This window comes from Callorhinchus milii, unplaced genomic scaffold (assembly GCF_018977255.1).
Source record: "Callorhinchus milii isolate IMCB2004 unplaced genomic scaffold, IMCB_Cmil_1.0 Scaffold14, whole genome shotgun sequence".
In the NCBI taxonomy this organism is placed as follows: domain Eukaryota; kingdom Metazoa; phylum Chordata; class Chondrichthyes; order Chimaeriformes; family Callorhinchidae; genus Callorhinchus; species Callorhinchus milii.
The window spans coordinates 13,843,816-13,861,919 of NW_024704755.1; the positions used below are offsets into that span (position 1 = coordinate 13,843,816).

At 45.5% G+C, this 18,104-nt stretch overlaps 2 protein-coding genes across 3 annotated transcripts; one reads left to right on the forward strand and one right to left on the reverse strand.

Annotated features, from left to right (window-relative positions):
* The first annotated feature begins 421 nt into the window (after nt 1-421).
* LOC103185960 (HLA class II histocompatibility antigen, DP beta 1 chain-like) lies at nt 422-5,299 on the forward strand. Its single transcript, XM_042340411.1, has 5 exons — nt 422-434; nt 616-921; nt 1,731-1,841; nt 3,034-3,077; nt 5,129-5,299. Exons 1-5 carry the CDS (start codon nt 422-424, stop codon nt 5,297-5,299), a joined length of 645 nt encoding a protein of 214 aa, XP_042196345.1.
* A 6,498-nt stretch (nt 5,300-11,797) lies between these two features.
* On the reverse strand, nt 11,798-17,426 carry LOC103172137 (probable E3 ubiquitin-protein ligase RNF217). 2 transcript variants are annotated; one of them, NM_001292250.1, is given in 5 exon segments: nt 11,820-13,032; nt 15,376-15,525; nt 16,047-16,125; nt 16,128; nt 17,250-17,426. In NM_001292250.1, coding segments are annotated over 5 exon segments (876 nt in total). In that variant the 5' UTR covers nt 17,320-17,426; the 3' UTR covers nt 11,820-12,456.
* Nucleotides 17,427-18,104: the final 678 nt, after the last annotated feature.

The following is an 18,104-nucleotide window of genomic DNA, read 5'->3' on the forward strand; positions in this document are numbered from 1 at the left end:
CAGTTATTCCTTTTATTCCATTTTATCTGTCCGGTCAGTGCCTGCTACCAGACAGCATCTCATAAAAAAAATTGTCAATTTTGTACTCTTTTTTTAAGACATATTGAACTGAAAGTTAGTAATCTTAGTAATCCTCTTGGGCGAGGAGGCAACGACACTTGTGGAGTCTGAACCATTCGTTGCCGAGTTCTAGAAGGTCAACAGAGATATTTGTACTAGATTGTATTGTGTTATAACAATACATTTGGGCATTGAGTTGCCCTGGGACAGTGCTCAGTGAACACACACAGCCCGGGCTGTGGGTTTCAATTAAAAGATAGGTCGAGGAAACCAATAAAACATCTGAATGTTTAAACACGAAGGAGCTTGCAGGGCAGATCGGGTGTGGAGTCACGTTTCTCAGAAATCTCTCAAAGAAACAATGACCTACAGAAGTTAGCAGAGAACCAGGGAGAGAGAGAGAGAGAGAGAGAGCTCAGGTGCTCTCAGTTACTGTGAAATCCATCGCTATGCTTTTGGAACACCATCCAAATACTCTCCCTTTCTCTTGCCCAGTGCTTCCCTATTCTATCTGCTGAGCTAAAATAACATTTTCTTCCCTTATCTGCTCTCAAGTTCCCCCAGCTCCTTTGAAGATCACCTCCATCCCGCTTGAAAGGAGTTCATCTGTGTTTCTGAAGCTGGTGTGTAAGACCCATGGGTTTTACCCAGACGAGCTGCAACTCAGCTGGTTTGTGAATGGCTCAGAGATTGCGACGGGGATCAGCACTGATGTACAGCCGAGTGAACAGGGGCTCTTTCAAGTGTCCAGCTCCATGGAAGAGAAAAGCGCTGTGCAGCCGGGGACAGTTTATACCTGTCAAGTCTCCCACCCCTCTCTCCAGACTCCAGCCATCTCTAATTACATTTTCACCTCTCCAGGTAATGGTTAGACGTTTCTCAATGCTGCTCCCATGATTATTGGAAGGTTGTGTCCCACACGCACATCATTGAACACCCTTCACCCCAACACACACACACACACCAACACTCATCCGCACACCACTGCCCCCCTCCCTCCCCCCCTCAAACATACCCTGCATGAGGGGAGCTATATAAATGCGAGTTGTTGTCGTTGTCCAGCATCTTGGGACGTTCTTCCGATGTGAAAGGCGTTATATAAATGAAATGTGTTATGAATCTGGGTTTAACGTTTTGAAGACAAAATGATTCTCAATTCGAGCTGTGTAAACGATGAAAACGTTTTCATCAATCCTACCTGAGGAGTCAGAAGAACCGTGGAGTATTTGGCATGATCATGTGTGGAGTTAGGTGACAATGTGGTTTTATATCAATCTTTTTTTTTGTTATTTCCAGGCATTTTTTTCATGATTCACGGTGAGGGAAACAATGAAGTTGATTCCCTTGTGTTAGCGGGACGGTCTAGGAAGGACTAGATAATCTAGTCCTGAAGTGAAATTCGGAGGTCACATAGAACTAGATAAAATGGTGTGGGGGATGGATAAAGTAAACCTAGAACAGGTTCAGATATTGATAAGGCAGGATGGAGGATAATAATCTTTGCAATTGATCTCGCGCCTTATCACATCGTTGAGACATCTCAAAGCGCTTCATTGAATATATTGTAAAGCGTATATTTTGTGGGCAGAATGAATCTTCAGGAAAAGAGAGAATATTAGAGGGAAATAAACAGCAAACTGAATTTTGTACTTGTTTTGTATATATTGCAGAAAATGCCAACCATTTACCCTGGTGGCTCTACGCTTCTATAGGAACTGGAGCTTTCCTTCTATTACTTCCAATTAGCATACTGATACTCTGTAGGTGCTGTATATTCAAAGGTAAGGATGCCTGGTTTTGTTTTGTGATATGAATTGAACCTAGGTCAGTCAATATTTCAAGCGTATAAGGTCGGACGCCATAATTAACTTTGAAGTCGTCAATTGAGTTGAAAGCAATCTGGGTTTATCAGATGTATTGTTGGCCATGAACCTAGAACCTTCTGACTCAGAGGTGAGAGTCCTACCAACTGAGCCAGGCTCACACCGAAAAATAAAATTGATGGCAGATCCAAATTAACCTGCACCTCAAGTATGTCATGGAAACAATTGATTTTTCTGTGGTACTTCTGTTTATTGTGACATTTCCAGTTCGCATTAAACTTTGAAATGAACGCCTCGTTTAGTCCAACAAAATAGTTAGAAAATCACACCAAAGTTAAAGATATTGAAATGTGTGATAACTGTGGTTTTTTTATACAAGATGTTAAATACTATTGAGATAAACCCAGAACAATACTTCCAGGTATCCCAAGTCCTAGAGACAGGCCTAAGACGACATCATTTAGGACTGTGAAGGGAAACTTTAGGATAGACATAGAATCATATCATAAAATCATAGAATATACAGCGCAGAAGGAGGCTATTCGGCCCATCGTGTCTTTGCCGGCTCTTTGAAAAGAGCTATCCAATTCAATCCCACTCCCCCACTCTCTCCCCATAGCCCTGCAAACTTGTCCTTCCCAAATAATTATCTACTTCGCTCTTAAAAGTTGTTATCAAATCGGCTTCCCCCACACTTTCAGGCATCAGGATTCATTCCTTTAATCAGTCAACATCTGAAATGGGTCATCAGGAAGAATGACTTAGCCAGGAGGTGGACTCAATTTAAGAAACAGGTTGATGGTATAATGGGAATATGATAGGGTGGGTATTCTGGAAGGAAGGTCCTTCTTTACTCAAACCTATTTGGGATCATGTGCTAAATGTAAGGCCTCCTTTAATGCAACAGCAAATGTATCCATTTAAATATTTCCACCAGAAAAGCCATGTTCAAGATTCTTAAAACAGATATGTTCATCAGGCAAGTACAAATATGATCTTGAATGAGTGCAGTAGTTAATTAGCATGGTTAGCAGTAGTTACTGTTGTGACTGTGCTAATTTCCGAGCACAATGATTTAAGGATGAGATCAGATGGGCCAAAGGGCTTATCCGGTGATGTAACCCAGCTTCTGTGTCATTCTGCTCACCAGGCAGAGAGATAACACCAGTGGAAACAGATGTTCAGGAAATGCAGGTACGTTGACAAAAATCCCAGTTATCAGATATTCCAAGGTTTGTTGAAAATATTTGTTTTTAAACTGAAGTTTCCTGAACAGTGAGAGATAGAAAGACTCAAAACTTTACTGAAATGGACGATTCATGTTTGAATGTATTACTTTTCTTTGGTTGTCAGAAGTGGTTGCGAAACTTTTAAATTAGTTTTCTTTTACAATTACTGAAGCAATGGCAACAACTAAGCAATAAAACCAGCACACATTACGTGCAGCATAAAGTTTCCAGTACTTGTCCTTGTCACATACATCCTGGAAAATAAAAACCTAAATGGGGTAGAGGAGCAAAGGGACCTTGGGGTATACATACACAGTTTCACTAAAAGTAGCAACGCAGGTTAATAAGGTCATAAAAAAGCAAACCAGGCATTGGTGTTTATTTCTAGAGGGATAGAAATGAAAAGCAGGGAAGTTATGGTAAACTGCTACAGAACCTTGGTTACACCACACTTAGAATACTGGTTGCAGTTCTGGTCCCCACATTATAGACGGGATGTAGAGGGATTGGAGAGGGTGCAAAGGAGATTCACAAGGATAATCCCAGAACTGAGAGGTTCTACCTATCAGGAAAGGTTGAACAGCTTGGACTCTTTTCTCTTGAAAAGAGGAGGGTAAGGGGTGATCTAATAGAGGTCTTTAAAATGATGACAGGTTTTGATAGGGTAGACATAGGGAAAATGTTTCCACTTGTGGGGGAGACCCAAACCAGGGCCCATCAATATAAAATAGTCACAAATACATCAAACAGGGAAGTTAGAAGAAATTTCTTCACACAGAGAGCAGTGGGAATGTGGAACATGCTACCACAAGGAGCTGTTGAGGCAAATAGCACAGATGTATTTAAGGGAAAGCTAAACAGGTACATGAGGGAGAAAGGAATAGAAGGTTATGCTTGAAGGCTTAGTTGAGGAAGGGCAGGAGGAGGCTCATGTGGAGCATAAATACCAGCATAGACTAGTTAGGCCGAATGGTCTTTTTCTGTGCTGTATATTCTAATATAATGTATTCAATGTAAATGGGGCAAGCTCCACTCCCAAAGCAAACTTGCGCCGCTTCCAATTCCTACACAACTTATCTCAGCAAGCGAGTGATTGCAAATCAATATTAAATTTGTGTTGGGCAGTTTTGACCTGCATGCAAACTCACACCCACTCAAAAATGGATTGACACTACCCATACCTCAGCTCACACTTACCACTTATGCCCAGGAGAGAACCCGGATTCAGACGGAGGTTTCAGAGGGAAAGGAAGGTTTTATGCCACACAATTCCCACAATTTATTCTTAAGGTTTTAGTTCATTGAAACTCACATCTACCTCTCTTTCTTTCTCCCTACGTTTTTGTTTTTCTTTGTGTTGCCTTTATTTGGAATCAGTTTTCCCCAGTGTTACTTCCGCCCGAAACTCTGGAACTCTCTCCCTCAATTCCTCGTTCTTGCCCCCACCCCCACTCCCACCTTCAAATCCACCGAAAGACCTTCCTTTTTGATCCCGCTTACGGTCACCTACCCCTTCCCTCTCCCCCGGCTCGGTCTCAGACCCCGCCACTCTTAAGCGCTCCAGGACGCTACCCCAAGTGAAGGGTGCTATATAACCCCAAGTTATTGTTGTTGTTGCTACATCTCTTTTAACGGAACAGCGAAGCCGAGACTGTGGGTTCAACAACTGTAACAGACTGTGAGAAAGATCAGGAGTTAATAAGGGTGAAAACATGACTTTCTTTAAATTACCATCAAGTTTTGACCCCAATCAGCGCAGTTACAATCACGAATCAGTCAGAAAATCAGAAGTAGGACTATATTGTATTTGAAGATTTGGATATTCAGGGCTAATCTGCAGCATTTCTTAAGAAATACACAGTTATCACATTTCTAAATCTTTGAATTAGAAATTTGATAATGACACGTTTTCTATTTTTAAAAAAATCCTGTTTAAGAAATATTGCAAATTAGACAATAATGATGTAAAAAATCAGAGTCTTGTCAATCGGAAGTTTTCCTGCTGTTTCCACGCAGCTCATGCAGAGACCAGCCAGTGAGGGGATGGCATACGCCACCTTGGATTTCAACAACTCCAGGAAATGCCCAGATCCCCAACGCAAGCAGAAAACAACACAGCCACACGCAGCACCCAGGGTTCAAGCCAGAAACACAGAGATCACCTACGCCACAACCAGATTCAAGTAGCAAGAGCTGGGTATCCAGAATCCTTCTGAAAAGTGACCGGCAAAACATCTGATTGTTTTCAATGCTCGAAAAGTACAGTCAGACTATATTGTAATCTTTTCCATTGTTAATGTTTCTGGAAGATTATCTCCATTATCACAGATATGCTAAATAAGGACATTTTTATTTTAACTGCTGGAACTCCTATCCTACTCCAAACCCTCCGTCTTGCCCCCTTTTTGCCCATCTTTAAATCACACCTGAAGACTTTCCCTCTTCGGCTATGCTTAAGGTTGCCCTCCCTTTTCTCCCCAGCACTACGCTATTGTTAAGCGCTTTCTGATGCTGACCCACGTGAAGGGCACTTATAAATAAATGCAAGTTATTTTTACATAGAATTGCACAGAATTGATATCACCCAAACAGGCCATCACCTGCGAAATGCTTTGAAATCTCTCGATGACACAATAAGAGTGCTCCCCAGTCGGGGAGCGGCGGCAGGACAGCGCGGGGAGGAGCCTGGGCCTACTGACCAGGTACTTAAACTCGACGCCGGAGCGAGTTCAGCCCCGGGGGGGGGGGGGGGGGGGGGGGAGAGCGGGGGAACTGCGACGTCATAGATTAGTTTTCAGGTACGTGCGCACGCACACAAAAAAAAAAAAACTCTGCGCCCCCCCCCCCCCCCCAGGGCTCACATCAGAGCCCACTATGGTCCTGTTGGGTTTGCTGCCCCAATCTACGGGATAATGCCATCCACCTGACCGCTCGCTCCCGGTCCCCGCGTGCGCACTATGGCTGCCGCTTTGACCCCCCTCCCTCCCTCCTCCCTCCTCTCTACCCCCAAACCCTCCCCCCTCTGCATCTCTCCCGCTCTCTCCTCCTCTCTCTCCGTCCCTCTCGTCTTCTATCCCCACTTGACCCTCCCACAACCTCCCTCTGCTCCAGCCTGGGAATCCTCCGCCGGGCTCACCGTGGCACTCGGCGTTGGCTGTCCAGCAGCAGCCACACCGACTGCCCCATTCCCCACCATACTCGCCAGCCACCCCGGACACAGACCCGGGGAGTCAACCTCTCCTCCCTCATCCCCATTCCCCCACCCCTGCCTCACAACCTGGACCCCCTCCCCTCCCACACACCCTTCTGTCAACCGCTCCCTCCACATCGGACTGCAAAATGTCCGCTCCCTCTGCAACAAGGCCCTGGTCATCAACGATCTCATCCTTGATGAGAACGTTGATATCATGGCCTTAACAGAAACCTGGCTCACCCCAGGCGACACCTTCCCCCTCACGGAGGCCACACCACCCGGCTACACCTCCCACCACATCCCCCGCCCCAACCGCCGTGGCGGTGGTGTTGCCCTTATCTCAAGGACACCACTTGCCCTATCCCCCTACTCCACTGGCTCTTTCCCCTCCTTTGAGCACCTCACCCTCTCCCACCCCTCATTCCTCTCCCTTAAAATCCTCCTCCTCTACCGGCCCCCTAAAACCTCTCCCACCTTCATCTCTGACATTTCAACACTCCTCACATCTCTTTGCCTCTGCTCCGATCGCCTCATCATCCTGGGCGACTTTAACCTACACTTCACCCCCTCCTGCTCCATCTCCACAGACTTCTCTTCCCTGCTCTCCTCACTCAACCTCTCCTTACACATAAACTCCCCCACTCACAGTCACGGCCACCCACTCGATTTGGTGATCACCCGGGGCCTCAGTGTCTCGGATGTCACTATTACCGACAAGGCCATCTCTGACCACCACTTCATCTCCTTCACCACCTCCACCCCCCTCCCCACCTCCACCAGACCCACCACCATCTTCTACCGCCCTTGGAAGAAGTTACCCCCACAATCCCTAACCGATGCCTTGGAGTCCTCTGAACTCCTCTCCCTCTGGCCTTCAACCCTCACCGACCCCTCTTCTCCTCTCTCCCTCCTCCACAATACCCTCTCCTCCACACTCGATACTCTTGCCCCCATCACTTCCCGCACTGTCTCCTACTCCCGCTCCTCCCCCTGGTACACCACCCACCTCCGCTCACTGAAAAGCCAGGTGCGGGCTGCTGAACGCACCTGTGTCAAATCTGGCCTAACGGTCCACCGACAAATCTGGCTGGACCTCCTCAAAATTTACCGCTCCACTCTAGCCTCGGCCAAGTCGTCCTTCTACTCCAGGATAATCCTGGAGGCGAAGAACAACCCCAGGCTACTGTTTTCCACCACAACCCGACTCCTCCGTCCCCCCCGCCACCCCGCGCAGGTCATCTCCTCCAACCTTCACTGCGAGGAGATGCTGGATTTCCTTGAATCCAAGATCAAGGGAATCCGCTCCGCGGTCACTTCCCCTCCAACTTCCACCCACCACCCACCCCTTCCCTCCCACACTCCGACTCCTACCCATCCTCCCCTACACACCTTCGTACCCGTTTCCCCACCCTCTGTCACTGAACTCATCCTATCCCTAAAACCAACCACCTGCTCCCTTGACCCCATCCCCACTCCACTCCTTATCTCCCAGCTCCACTTTCTTGCCCCACATATCACTGACATCATCAACCTGTCCCTCTCCTCTGGCTCTGTCCCCATTCCATTAAAAACTGCCATCATCACGCCCACCCTGAAAAAACCCTCCCTTGATGCGTCGCAGCTATCAAGCTACCGGCCCATCTCCAACCTCCCCTTTCTCTCCAAGGTCTTGGAAAGAGTTGTCGCCTCCCAACTGCGCTCTTTCCTTTCCACCCATTCTCTTTTCGAACCCCTTCAGTCAGGTTTCCGTGCTGCCCATAGCACAGAAACTGCCCTGGTCAAGGTCACCAATGATATCCTGACCATCTGTGACCAGGGCTCCCTCTGTCTCCTCGTCCTCCTCGACCTATCGGCAGCATTCGATACGGTCGACCACGCTATCCTACTCCACCGCTTGTCCTCCCACCTCAACCTTCAAGGCACTGTCCTTGAATGGTTTAGGTCGTACCTTTCTCACCGTCTTCACTTTGTCTCGACGAATGGCTTCTCCTCCACCCCCCGTACTGTCTCATGTGGTGTCCCTCAGGGCTCTGTCCTCGGTCCCCTCCTCTTCACCCTCTATATGCTCCCCCTCGGTGACATCATCCGCAGACATGGAGTTAACTTCCACATGTATGCGGATGACACCCAACTCTACCTTTCCTCCTCTACTCTCAACTCCACGACCACCGATGTCCTGACAGCTGCCTGTCCGACATCGAGTCCTGGACGAGAGACAACTTTCTTCAGCTCAACGTGCGAAAAACCGAGGCCCTCCTGATTGGCTCACGTCAGCGCCTCCGCACCTCAGGCGCTGACACCATCAGCATCCAAGGCTGCACTCTCCACCTCTCAAAGCCAGTCAGGAACCTCGGCGTTTTGTTCGACCCTGAGCTGTCCTTTCTCCCTCACATCCGCACCACAACTGGCACCGCCTTCCATCACCTCCGGAACATCGCCAGACTACGGCACTACCTCACCCCTCACGCTGCTGAAACCCTGGTTCACGCCTTTGTCACCTCAAGGCTGGACTATGGGAACTCTCTCCTCGCCGGCCTTCCCGCCACCTCCCTCCACAAGCTGCAGGTCATTCAGAACTCTGCAGCTCGTGTACTGTCCCGCACCAGACTTCGGGACCACATCACTCCCACCCTCGCTCGCCTCCACTGGCTCCCCATCCCCCAGAGGATTGATTTCAAGATCCTCATCCTCACCTACAAGGCCATTCACGGCCTTGCTCCCTCCTACCTCTCCAACCTACTATCCCCCTACCTACCTGCCCGTACCCTCCGTTCCTCTGGCTCCGGTCTGCTCCACGTCCCCCGCCCCAACCGCCCTACCATCGGTGGTCGGGCCTTCAGCCTCTCAGCCCCGAGGCTCTGGAACTCCATCCCCCAGTGCCTTCGCCGCTTCCTCCCTTTCCTCCTTCAAGGCCGGTCTCAAAACCTTTCTCTTTGACCGTGCCTTCAGCTCCCCTCTCGACTCTCTTCCCCCTCCTCGCTCCCTCCCCTCACCCTGACCATTTGCCCCCTCCTCGCTCCCTCCCTTCCCTCCCCTCACCCTGACCATTTCCCCCCTGCTCGGGTCATGACCCAACTGTGCAGCGCCTTGGGACGTCCTCCCGACGTGAAAGGCGCTTTATAAATGGAATCTTGTTGTTGTTGTTGTTGTACACCAGTTGCAAGGATTACCATATTACGATTTCTGCTTCAAGCATAGTATCTGTTCAGTGAGTTCCACATTCTAGCTGCTCTCTGTGTTAAGAAGTTCTTGCTTCATTCTCCTTTACATCTGATGGTGTACATCTCATTTCCGCTACCTTGTTATAGATTCATCAAGTGAAAACACACTGTGTTCACTTCAAATTACACCTTTTATGATTTTACAACATGTCTATGGGAACCCCTCCCAATTGTCTCGTCCACAGGGGGGGAAATATCTGTCCAGTCTTTCCTGATATGTGTATCCTTTCAGCCCTGGTAATATCTTGATAATTCTATGCTGTAATCTCTGCAAAGACACAATTTCCTTTTTTGCAGTGTGGTGACCAGAACTGAATACAGGACAAATGTGGTCAAACCAAGGTTTTTACAGATTTAACAATATTTCCTTATTTTTGTTCTCTCTTCCATTGAATATAAATCCCAGAACTCTTTTTACTTGATAACCTTGTCCACCCGTGTTGCTACTTTGAGACTTATTTGTTTCTTTGCTCCTCTGAGGTTTATTCTAAGGTAGGAACACTTCTTTATTCCTCCTGTCCAAGAAATGTTCAATAAAAGTTTAATAAGTGAATGTCAAATACATGATCAACCTTCACAACGACAATAGTCTGCCTAATCCACCCATCATGAAGAATTGGGACTTTTACCCAAGCTCCAAAACCAACTTAAATGGGTACAATTTAAGCAAATCTACATTTCCACTCAATTAATATCAGTCACAAAGACGCTTCCTGTGTCAGAATAGAATGTATTTGGGGAAACTGGGTGAAGCAATGAGCTAGAAAACATATCTTTAGCTCCAGAACCCGGTTGGAGGTGTGGTTTGCGTGCACATTTGAAGCCTCTGGATAGTAATGTTTCATAACTTCTGCACCGATCAATGCAGTTCCCTTTACTTATCAGTACTGGAATTCACAATGTCACTGCGTGACATTACTTAACAACTGGGTGAAGAGGAACCTCATGGATCCGGAACTAAGATGCAATTGACTACGTTGTTAATGCCAGACTTATTAAATGTCCCTTTACACAAAATCATCTAAAAGCCAATCATCCAGTTCAGTATTATTGGGAGAAATATACAGTGTTCTGTTGAAGAAAATCCCAGCTATGCAGATGGACTTTAAAACACTATTGACACTATTTGAAAAGAAAAGGAAGTTTTTTGACTAACATCTTCATTGGTCTAACTAGGTATTCGCCTGTAGTTGTTTAAAGAACAAACCTTGCTGGCCAAATGCAGTTCCCCTTTCTATTTTTTTGTTTGGTTAGTTTGGTTGTGTCTAACACCTGCAGAAATGCATCACTATGCTAAAGAGTAGCCAACCAGTTTCATGCATCCCACCTGTATATTGGAAATTCCCAAGATATTTGTTGGAATGAAATGCACATTCTCTCCATGGAGTAATGCATCCAACTTACCTGATTGTGGAAAGTATAAAGCACAGGCTGGCAAGAGCCAAATGGCCCCTAAGTCATGGCATTTGAAAGTAATCATAGCATTTGTAAAACACTTTGAGAAGTGTCACAGAAGTAGTTTAAAGACAAAGTTTTTTAAAAAAACACTGCGTAATACCTGTTAAAACTGGTTTAATATTTTCATAGTAATAGAATATTACAGAACAGAAGGAGGCCGTTTGTCCCATTGTGCCTGTGTCGGATACCCCATCAGTCCCACTCCCACGCTCTTACCCCATATCCTTAAAATGTTATGGCAACTGGTGCTGAGCATACCCTGAAATTAAAGTTTCTGCACAATAGCACTACTGAGTGTTCAATCAGACATTCAGAGATTACAACTCTATTGCACAACAACATGAAGGTTGCTTAACCTCTCACTGGCACTTCACTCTTTCCCACATCACTCAGCAAGCCCCAAGTGAAACGGTTAATAAGCGATTACCTCGCAACGCTTTAGCCACTGAATCATTTCCACTCTTTCACATTAATTCATACACTGGTAATATCATTTAAATGACAGGGACTTACAGGAGGAAGAAGCTTGGAATGATCACAAACAATTTTTTTAAAAAAAAAGTTCATACTCCACAATGCCAGTTAATTTGGCTGATTAATGAGAAAAATAATCACAAAATGTGAGGCTGAGTCACAGATCTTATGTCAATGAGACATGAAGAGAGGCCACAGAAGCTAAACCCTCTTCACAATGTGAAAAAAATCTTTTTAAGGAGGGAGAGAGAAACAATTCAAAAATGTTTTAATTGTGGAGGGAATCAGTAAGAAAAAACGGCCGGGGAGAGACTCTATTTAAAAGAATGGTGCGTGTGTATAATAAAGAGCTCGAGCCTGTCATACAATTTGCTTTATTGAGAAAAAGAAAATAACCAAAGCATTACAGTCTATCAAAGTGTTCCTTTTGCACAATACGAGTTGCGTGCATTTCTCTCACGATTGAGGAAGGTTAGCAAGCCAGACAAAGCTGATCTTACACTCTGAGATGTACAGCAAGAGCAGTTCTAGACAGGCAATATCTGTCTTCATAAACAAAGTGGCCACACACCTGCACGATTGCAAGGCCACCATGTTAGTGTACAGTTCATTCCCTGAACAAGGGATATCCACTTACAGGCTATACACATCCTATGAGGTTCACGAGAGAAGTTTGGATGAAGAAGGTCCTTCGCTCATTTACAGGCTTGGCTGGGAATCTCACAGAGGTCTCTATTATCTACAGCTATGAGGCTGTTGAGATGCTCTACAAGGTTGGGAATATCAGTTCTGTTGCAAAATTTAAGAAACATGCAAAAAACATTTCTCAGGAGTGATTAGCTGACACTTGGTGTTGGGTCTGTTCAAGACCTACCACCACCTGCAAGTCCCCATTTATGGGACTTGGTTTCACTGGAATAGACAAACTCCTACAGTAAAAGCTGAGACAACCTCCACCGGCTGTCAAGCAACCAGCTCCCAAGTCGTCAGCAAACCATTCAGATTTCTCCAGGTTGATGACTTGGCTGCTGAGGTCTATCAGCTCTGGTAACTCTGTGCATTTGTAACTGAGCCCATCTGTTTTCCATTTCTAACTGAGTTTGCAGTACGAGAAGATAATCTTCATCGTCTAACTGCTCTCTTTTCTCGTAAACTTTATTGCCCGATACCTTTTGGCGTTCAGCTATAGAACAGCCCTGTAAACCTCCTGTGTGATTTTCATCCAGGCCAAGGCACCGAAAACAGAATGTATAATTGCAGTTGGGGCAGTCAATATTGCTGCAGCCTTCTAGGCAGTGTTGTGTTAACGCTTCACAGTTAGGGCAGGCTCGCACTTTTGGGCACCCGTGCACAACAGTATTCTGTACGTTGATCGTGGGACAGCCTTGGAGCAGGGCTGTAAACGTGCAGGCACCATTACCGCATGAGTTGCTCTGCACATCAGGATTCCTCCATTCCCTCAGGCAGTCAAAGCAAAACACAAAGACTTTCTTTTTTGTCTCAGAGCACGGCAGACACTCCGCAGACAGCTTCTCCAGGTCCACTCTCTGTACATACAGACCACATTCTGGACACTGAGGACAAAGCATACCATTAGTCACACTATTGTCCCCTTCGGTTGAGCGCAATATTGATTCCTCAACAATTCCCTGCAGCTTTGGAGAATTCAGGCTCCCTAGCTACCTTGAAGGCAATCATTTTGTGCACAACAAGTTCCCACAAGTGACCATGAGGAAAGCTATTCAACAAGTTATCCAGTAAATAGCTGGGCTTTCCAGACCAAGAAGCTACCATGTTCATTCCTCGCCCTGTGCTGCAATCCAATCTCAATCAAGACGGCATTGAAGAGAACTACAGTCTGTCTCAGAATCCTGGATTCAAATAAGGGAGATTGGCTGCTAGGTTTTGCCCACAAAATACAGTCAATTCACTTTGCAGTGTATCATGTGAAGCACTTTGAGGCATCTCAACAACATGATAAGGCACTATGTGCAAGGATTATTATTATGATGGTCAATCGAAATTCACTCTGCTGATTCCTTTTGGGACAGCATTTGTAGATAATAATAATCCTTGCATTTCATATAGTGCCTGATCACATCTTCGAGATGTCTCAAAGCACTTCACAGAATATACTGTAAAGTGAATTAACTGTATATTTTTGGGGCAAAAAGCAGCAGCCAATTGGACACAGCAATGTCCACAAACAGTCATGGACTGACTGATCAAATTATTATTATAATTATTTTTGGAATGAATTATTACCCCCGGAAAAGCGATCCAACAATCGTCTAACAACCGGGTTCCTACTTATTGCTTGGTAAACAGAGGTGTGTGGAGTAAGGAAACTTGCCCAATGTTTCACCCTGCCAGAAATCAAACCAGGTCTCTCGCTTGCGAGGCGAGTGTTCTAATCACTGAGCTACATGAATCCTAGGACTAGAGATAGCATGAAGACATGGATTACACTCGGCTGCAATTCTGTGATTATTCAAACAGAAGGCAGTTTCTCCCAATGATTTGGACAATCTTCCAGATAACAGTGCTCATTTGTTGCACCTTGATGTGTGTGCACAATCTTGTGTTTTGTCTACAAATAGATTTGTCTGCAATAATCTGTGAAACTTCAAAACATTCACAAGGGCTGTGTATCAAATGCAAGGATTAACTTGAGTGAGGGACAAGAAGTAAAACGGATTATCAGCCGAACAGATCAACATCTGTCACTTCATTTTCACTGGCTATTTGATGAGGATGTGAATACAAGATAATTGATTATATTCAAGCAGCATGAGGTGGACAGACCTGTGGCAGGTAAGTAGAGAGACAGAGAGATGCACACACAAACCGAGGCAATCAGAGAGACAGAGAGCAAGAGAGATACACACATAGAATCCACCATAGTCCAGTCCGAATGTAAAAATATGGTAATATCAAAAGCAAATATCAGGAAACAGCCTGTTTGACTAGAGTCAGTTAGAAGGCTCAAAGAGCTGCCGACCTCAGATAACAAGCTGGTGCATTCTCAGATAACCCTGCTAGGAACAACCCATCATTGTGAGAAGCAAGTAGTCTCAAGGTCTGGGAAAGAAAGGTGCGTAGAGATTAGGGAGACCGGGGGAAGATGGCCACGGGAACAGGAAAGAATGCTAGAATGCAAGGGATACCATCTCCAATGGGTACAGGCCAATTAAAGGCAGCTACAGGAGAGAGATAAGGGAAGACAAGGGTTGGGGCATTTACAATGGGCCACATTGTTTTTGGTTAATTAAATCAAAGAAACGAGCTAAGATAAAACAACACTATACAGGAATGATGAGCTAAAGCCATTCCTGATAAGAGTGTGATCACATTAAAGGGCACAAATCAAGAGTTAGGAAGTACAGGACACTGACCAGGAAAGATCTGGTTATTGGCCAGACACTGCTAGAGAGGTATAAGTATAGGAGTGAAATAGTCAAGAGAGAACGAGACTCAGCGGAGGTAGACAGGGGAACAGCCCTGCAGTCACTCGAACGAGACGACACTCTGTAGCAGGTTGAGCTGCAGAGACGTTGGGAGGAACCATCCCGCTTGTGTCTTGAGCCGATCCGCTGATCAGTTCAAGAGACAGTATCTTACGATACTGGAGCAGGAGAAATGGGACAGAGGGCAGAGGAACGCGATTGAGAACCAGAGAAAAGAGGAGAAAGTGGACAGAGGGCAGAGGAACTCAATTGAGATCCATAAAAANGGGAACGGCATAGATCACCCGGCAATTTGAATTTGGCAATTCCAATGTAACGGAATTGTTACAGGAATCCAAGGACTAGAGATAGCATGAAGACATGGATTACACTCGGCTGCAATTCTGTGATTATTCAAACAGAAGGCAGTTTCTCCCAATGATTTGGACAATCTTGCATCCTGAACTTTACCTTTTTGAAAGATTCATCCGCTTGTGTTGTTATCCTGCTGATTATCTCCTCACAGGAGCTCCGCTCTTCCTGCGTTAGGCAGGCCAGTGCACATACCTCCTGCCAGAGCCAAACTTTACAGCACTTTGGGCATTTAAACACCAAGTGACCCTGCAGAGAATTATCAAGTGTTAAAACCACAGTAAAGACTACACGACCACAGGCTACATTCTTCCATTTAATATCCAGATGAGTAATTGGCTGCAATGTAACACAGCGTTAAGATAGTTTCTGCCATATATCTATTAATTTCAGCTTCAGAGAATGAAGTTGTGCCAGAGATGGCGTTCAATTCTGTTCCCTCTCCTTTGTGGTCCAGTGAGAGAACGGAAAGGAACACTGTTCAAAGATAGGCAGATCCCAGCGTCAGTACCTCAAGTCAAAATGCAAACTTAGTGATCAATAGCTTTATTGAACCATCGGTGAGTTGTTTTCTCCTCTTACCGTGTGAACTGCTCGGTCACCACTTGTCAACTGATGAGTGGAGTCTCACATCTCATGACTCTTTGGTACACGTTTTTGAGAGGTTATTGGGAGAGACCCTCCTCACAATTAAGACCAGATATGAGATTTAATTAATCAGCGAGTAAAACCCACAAAGCTTAAATAATTCTGGTGCACCCTGACCTCACCTCATTCAGAACCGCCTCACACCATTTGTTCAGGCCCTTGGACTCCACCAAATGGCCACATGATGCTGTACACAAACGACCCCTGCAAAACAGAACAGAAGCAACCACGAGTCATGAGGCGCAACTCAAAGTACTGTCAATCTCAAAACTGCACTCTCCACAAATCAGTTGGAAGCTACTTAACTGAAGAGTTCATGGAGAAAGGCAAATCCCTCAGGATTATCAGAAGATCGTTATATCAGGGCATTCACTATAGTAAGGTTTGGCTGTCAAACTGGTGCAAAGGTCAGGCATTGCCTTTGGGATTGTTAAAAACAGGGGTTTGTTTATAAGCAACAACAACAACAACAAGATTCCATTTATAAAGCGCCTTTCACGTCAGGAGGACGTCCCAAGGCGCTGCACAGTTGGGTCATGACCCGAGCAGGGGGGAAATGGTCAGGGTGAGGGGAGGGAAGGGAGGGAGCGAGGAGGGGCGAAATGGTCAGGGTGAGGGGAGGGAAGGGAGGGAGCGAGGAGGGGGAAGAGAGTCGAGAGGGGAGCTGAAGGCACGGTCAAAGAGAAAGCAGAGTTCATTACAGTCAGGTTCAACCGTACGTGACTTTCTACACCCCCTACTCACCTCTCTTTACTTCAGCTCACTGAGACCAATTGTAGTACTCAAGTATCTCAGTTCTAACTCAAGCCCATACCAGGAATTGAGTTTGGCACAGTTTAAACAATAGCTTTTATGTGCAGAGCCATAAATGGAGAGGCTGCTGTCGCCATTCTCTTTCAGTTCCATTTTGATTCAGTTCCTCAGAACAAACTTTCAGATTGAAACAAGATTTAAAATGAAGACAAAGGCTGAGTTTTTACATTGCACCCTGATGCCATCCTGATACATACGCAGCTTGATGCCACCTAATCACCAATAGATGGATTGGTAATTAGGTGGCATCCATCTCACTTTCCTACTAACACTCAATTATAATGATTCCGAGACTGATGAGCCTCGACTCATCACCCGCTTCTCCTTAGAAAAAGACTTCTGAGGCCTTTTGCCTGGATTCCTTCCTCTGCTTCTTTGACAGTAATTGGTTCAACCACTGTTGATTTAAACATGTTCAGAATGATACTCTACCAACATCACAAGAGCCATTATTAAATAAAGGCCTTACAGTACCTATGAATAGCAATACATTCTGAAAAATAGCTTTTTACCTGTTCCCTTATAAGCTTTGGTAAGAAACTGAAACCTTCTACTGGTCGCCTCGTAAGCAATGATTTCCATCTTGTTATCACACTGCCGAGGAGTCGAAATGCAGACCGTCTTTAACAAAGAGTATCCATAGATCTGACTTTCAGCGCCTACTCTCCCTGAACTAGTTCTTTCTCTTTCACTTTCACTCTTGTGGTTTCCTGGTATTTACAACAACAACCAACAAAATTACATTGATATAGCGCCTTTCACGGTGGGAGGACGTCCCAAGGCGCTGGACAATCAGTGGTTCAGACCGGAGCAGTGGACGGAAGTCTGCAGGGGAGTAGTGTGGTTTTGAAATTTTTATAAAACCTTATCTCAATTATGCAACAGAACTTGAGTGCTATATGAAACTGTTGCCTTGGAAAAGGCAATAGTTTCAAACCACCTCTGCTCATTATTTTGTCAATGCGCCAACATTGGTGGAAATTATGCGCCATTTCCTGATTTGCCCCACCATTTGGCTTAGACATTCTTATAATACCTGAATCAAGGAATGAATGACTTACAAACAGCAGAGCTTCAGTGGCTGATTCCTGAGAGTTATCAGACTCTCCGCAATTCATCTGAACCATTTAATAATTACTTCCCAATTTAACCTTCTGAAAATCATGATGCAGTACCCACCCTCTTTGTTATAGTTTCAAATAACTTTAATAACCTTTTCCTAAATAAGTTGGCAGCTCTCAAACCTGATCCGGGAGGAGAAAAAGGATAGAAATTTCTAATGAAAAGAAAGCACCCTCTCGTGGATGTTCTGCACAAATAGCACAAAATCTAGCATCGGCGTTATGATGAAAAAACAATGCGAATCA

Excerpts from the sequence above, each read along its gene's own strand:
- LOC103185960 (XM_042340411.1), top strand. Across the intron at positions 1,842-3,033 it reads TAGGTGCTGTATATTCAAAG|GCAGAGAGATAACACCAGTG; the intron begins GTAAGGATGCCT and ends TCTGCTCACCAG. Across the intron at positions 3,078-5,128 it reads CAGATGTTCAGGAAATGCAG|CTCATGCAGAGACCAGCCAG; the intron begins GTACGTTGACAA and ends GTTTCCACGCAG.
- LOC103172137 (XM_042340172.1), bottom strand. The coding sequence starts at position 16,830 with ATGGAACTGAAAGAGAATGGCGACAGCAGCCTCTCCATTTATGGCTCT. Across the intron at positions 16,129-16,738 it reads TGTGCCAAACTCAATTCCTG|GGGTCGTTTGTGTACAGCAT; the intron begins GTATGGGCTTGA and ends TCTGTTTTGCAG. Across the intron at positions 13,033-15,375 it reads CGGATGAATCTTTCAAAAAG|TGTCCAGAATGTGGTCTGTA; the intron begins GTAAAGTTCAGG and ends CTTTGTCCTCAG.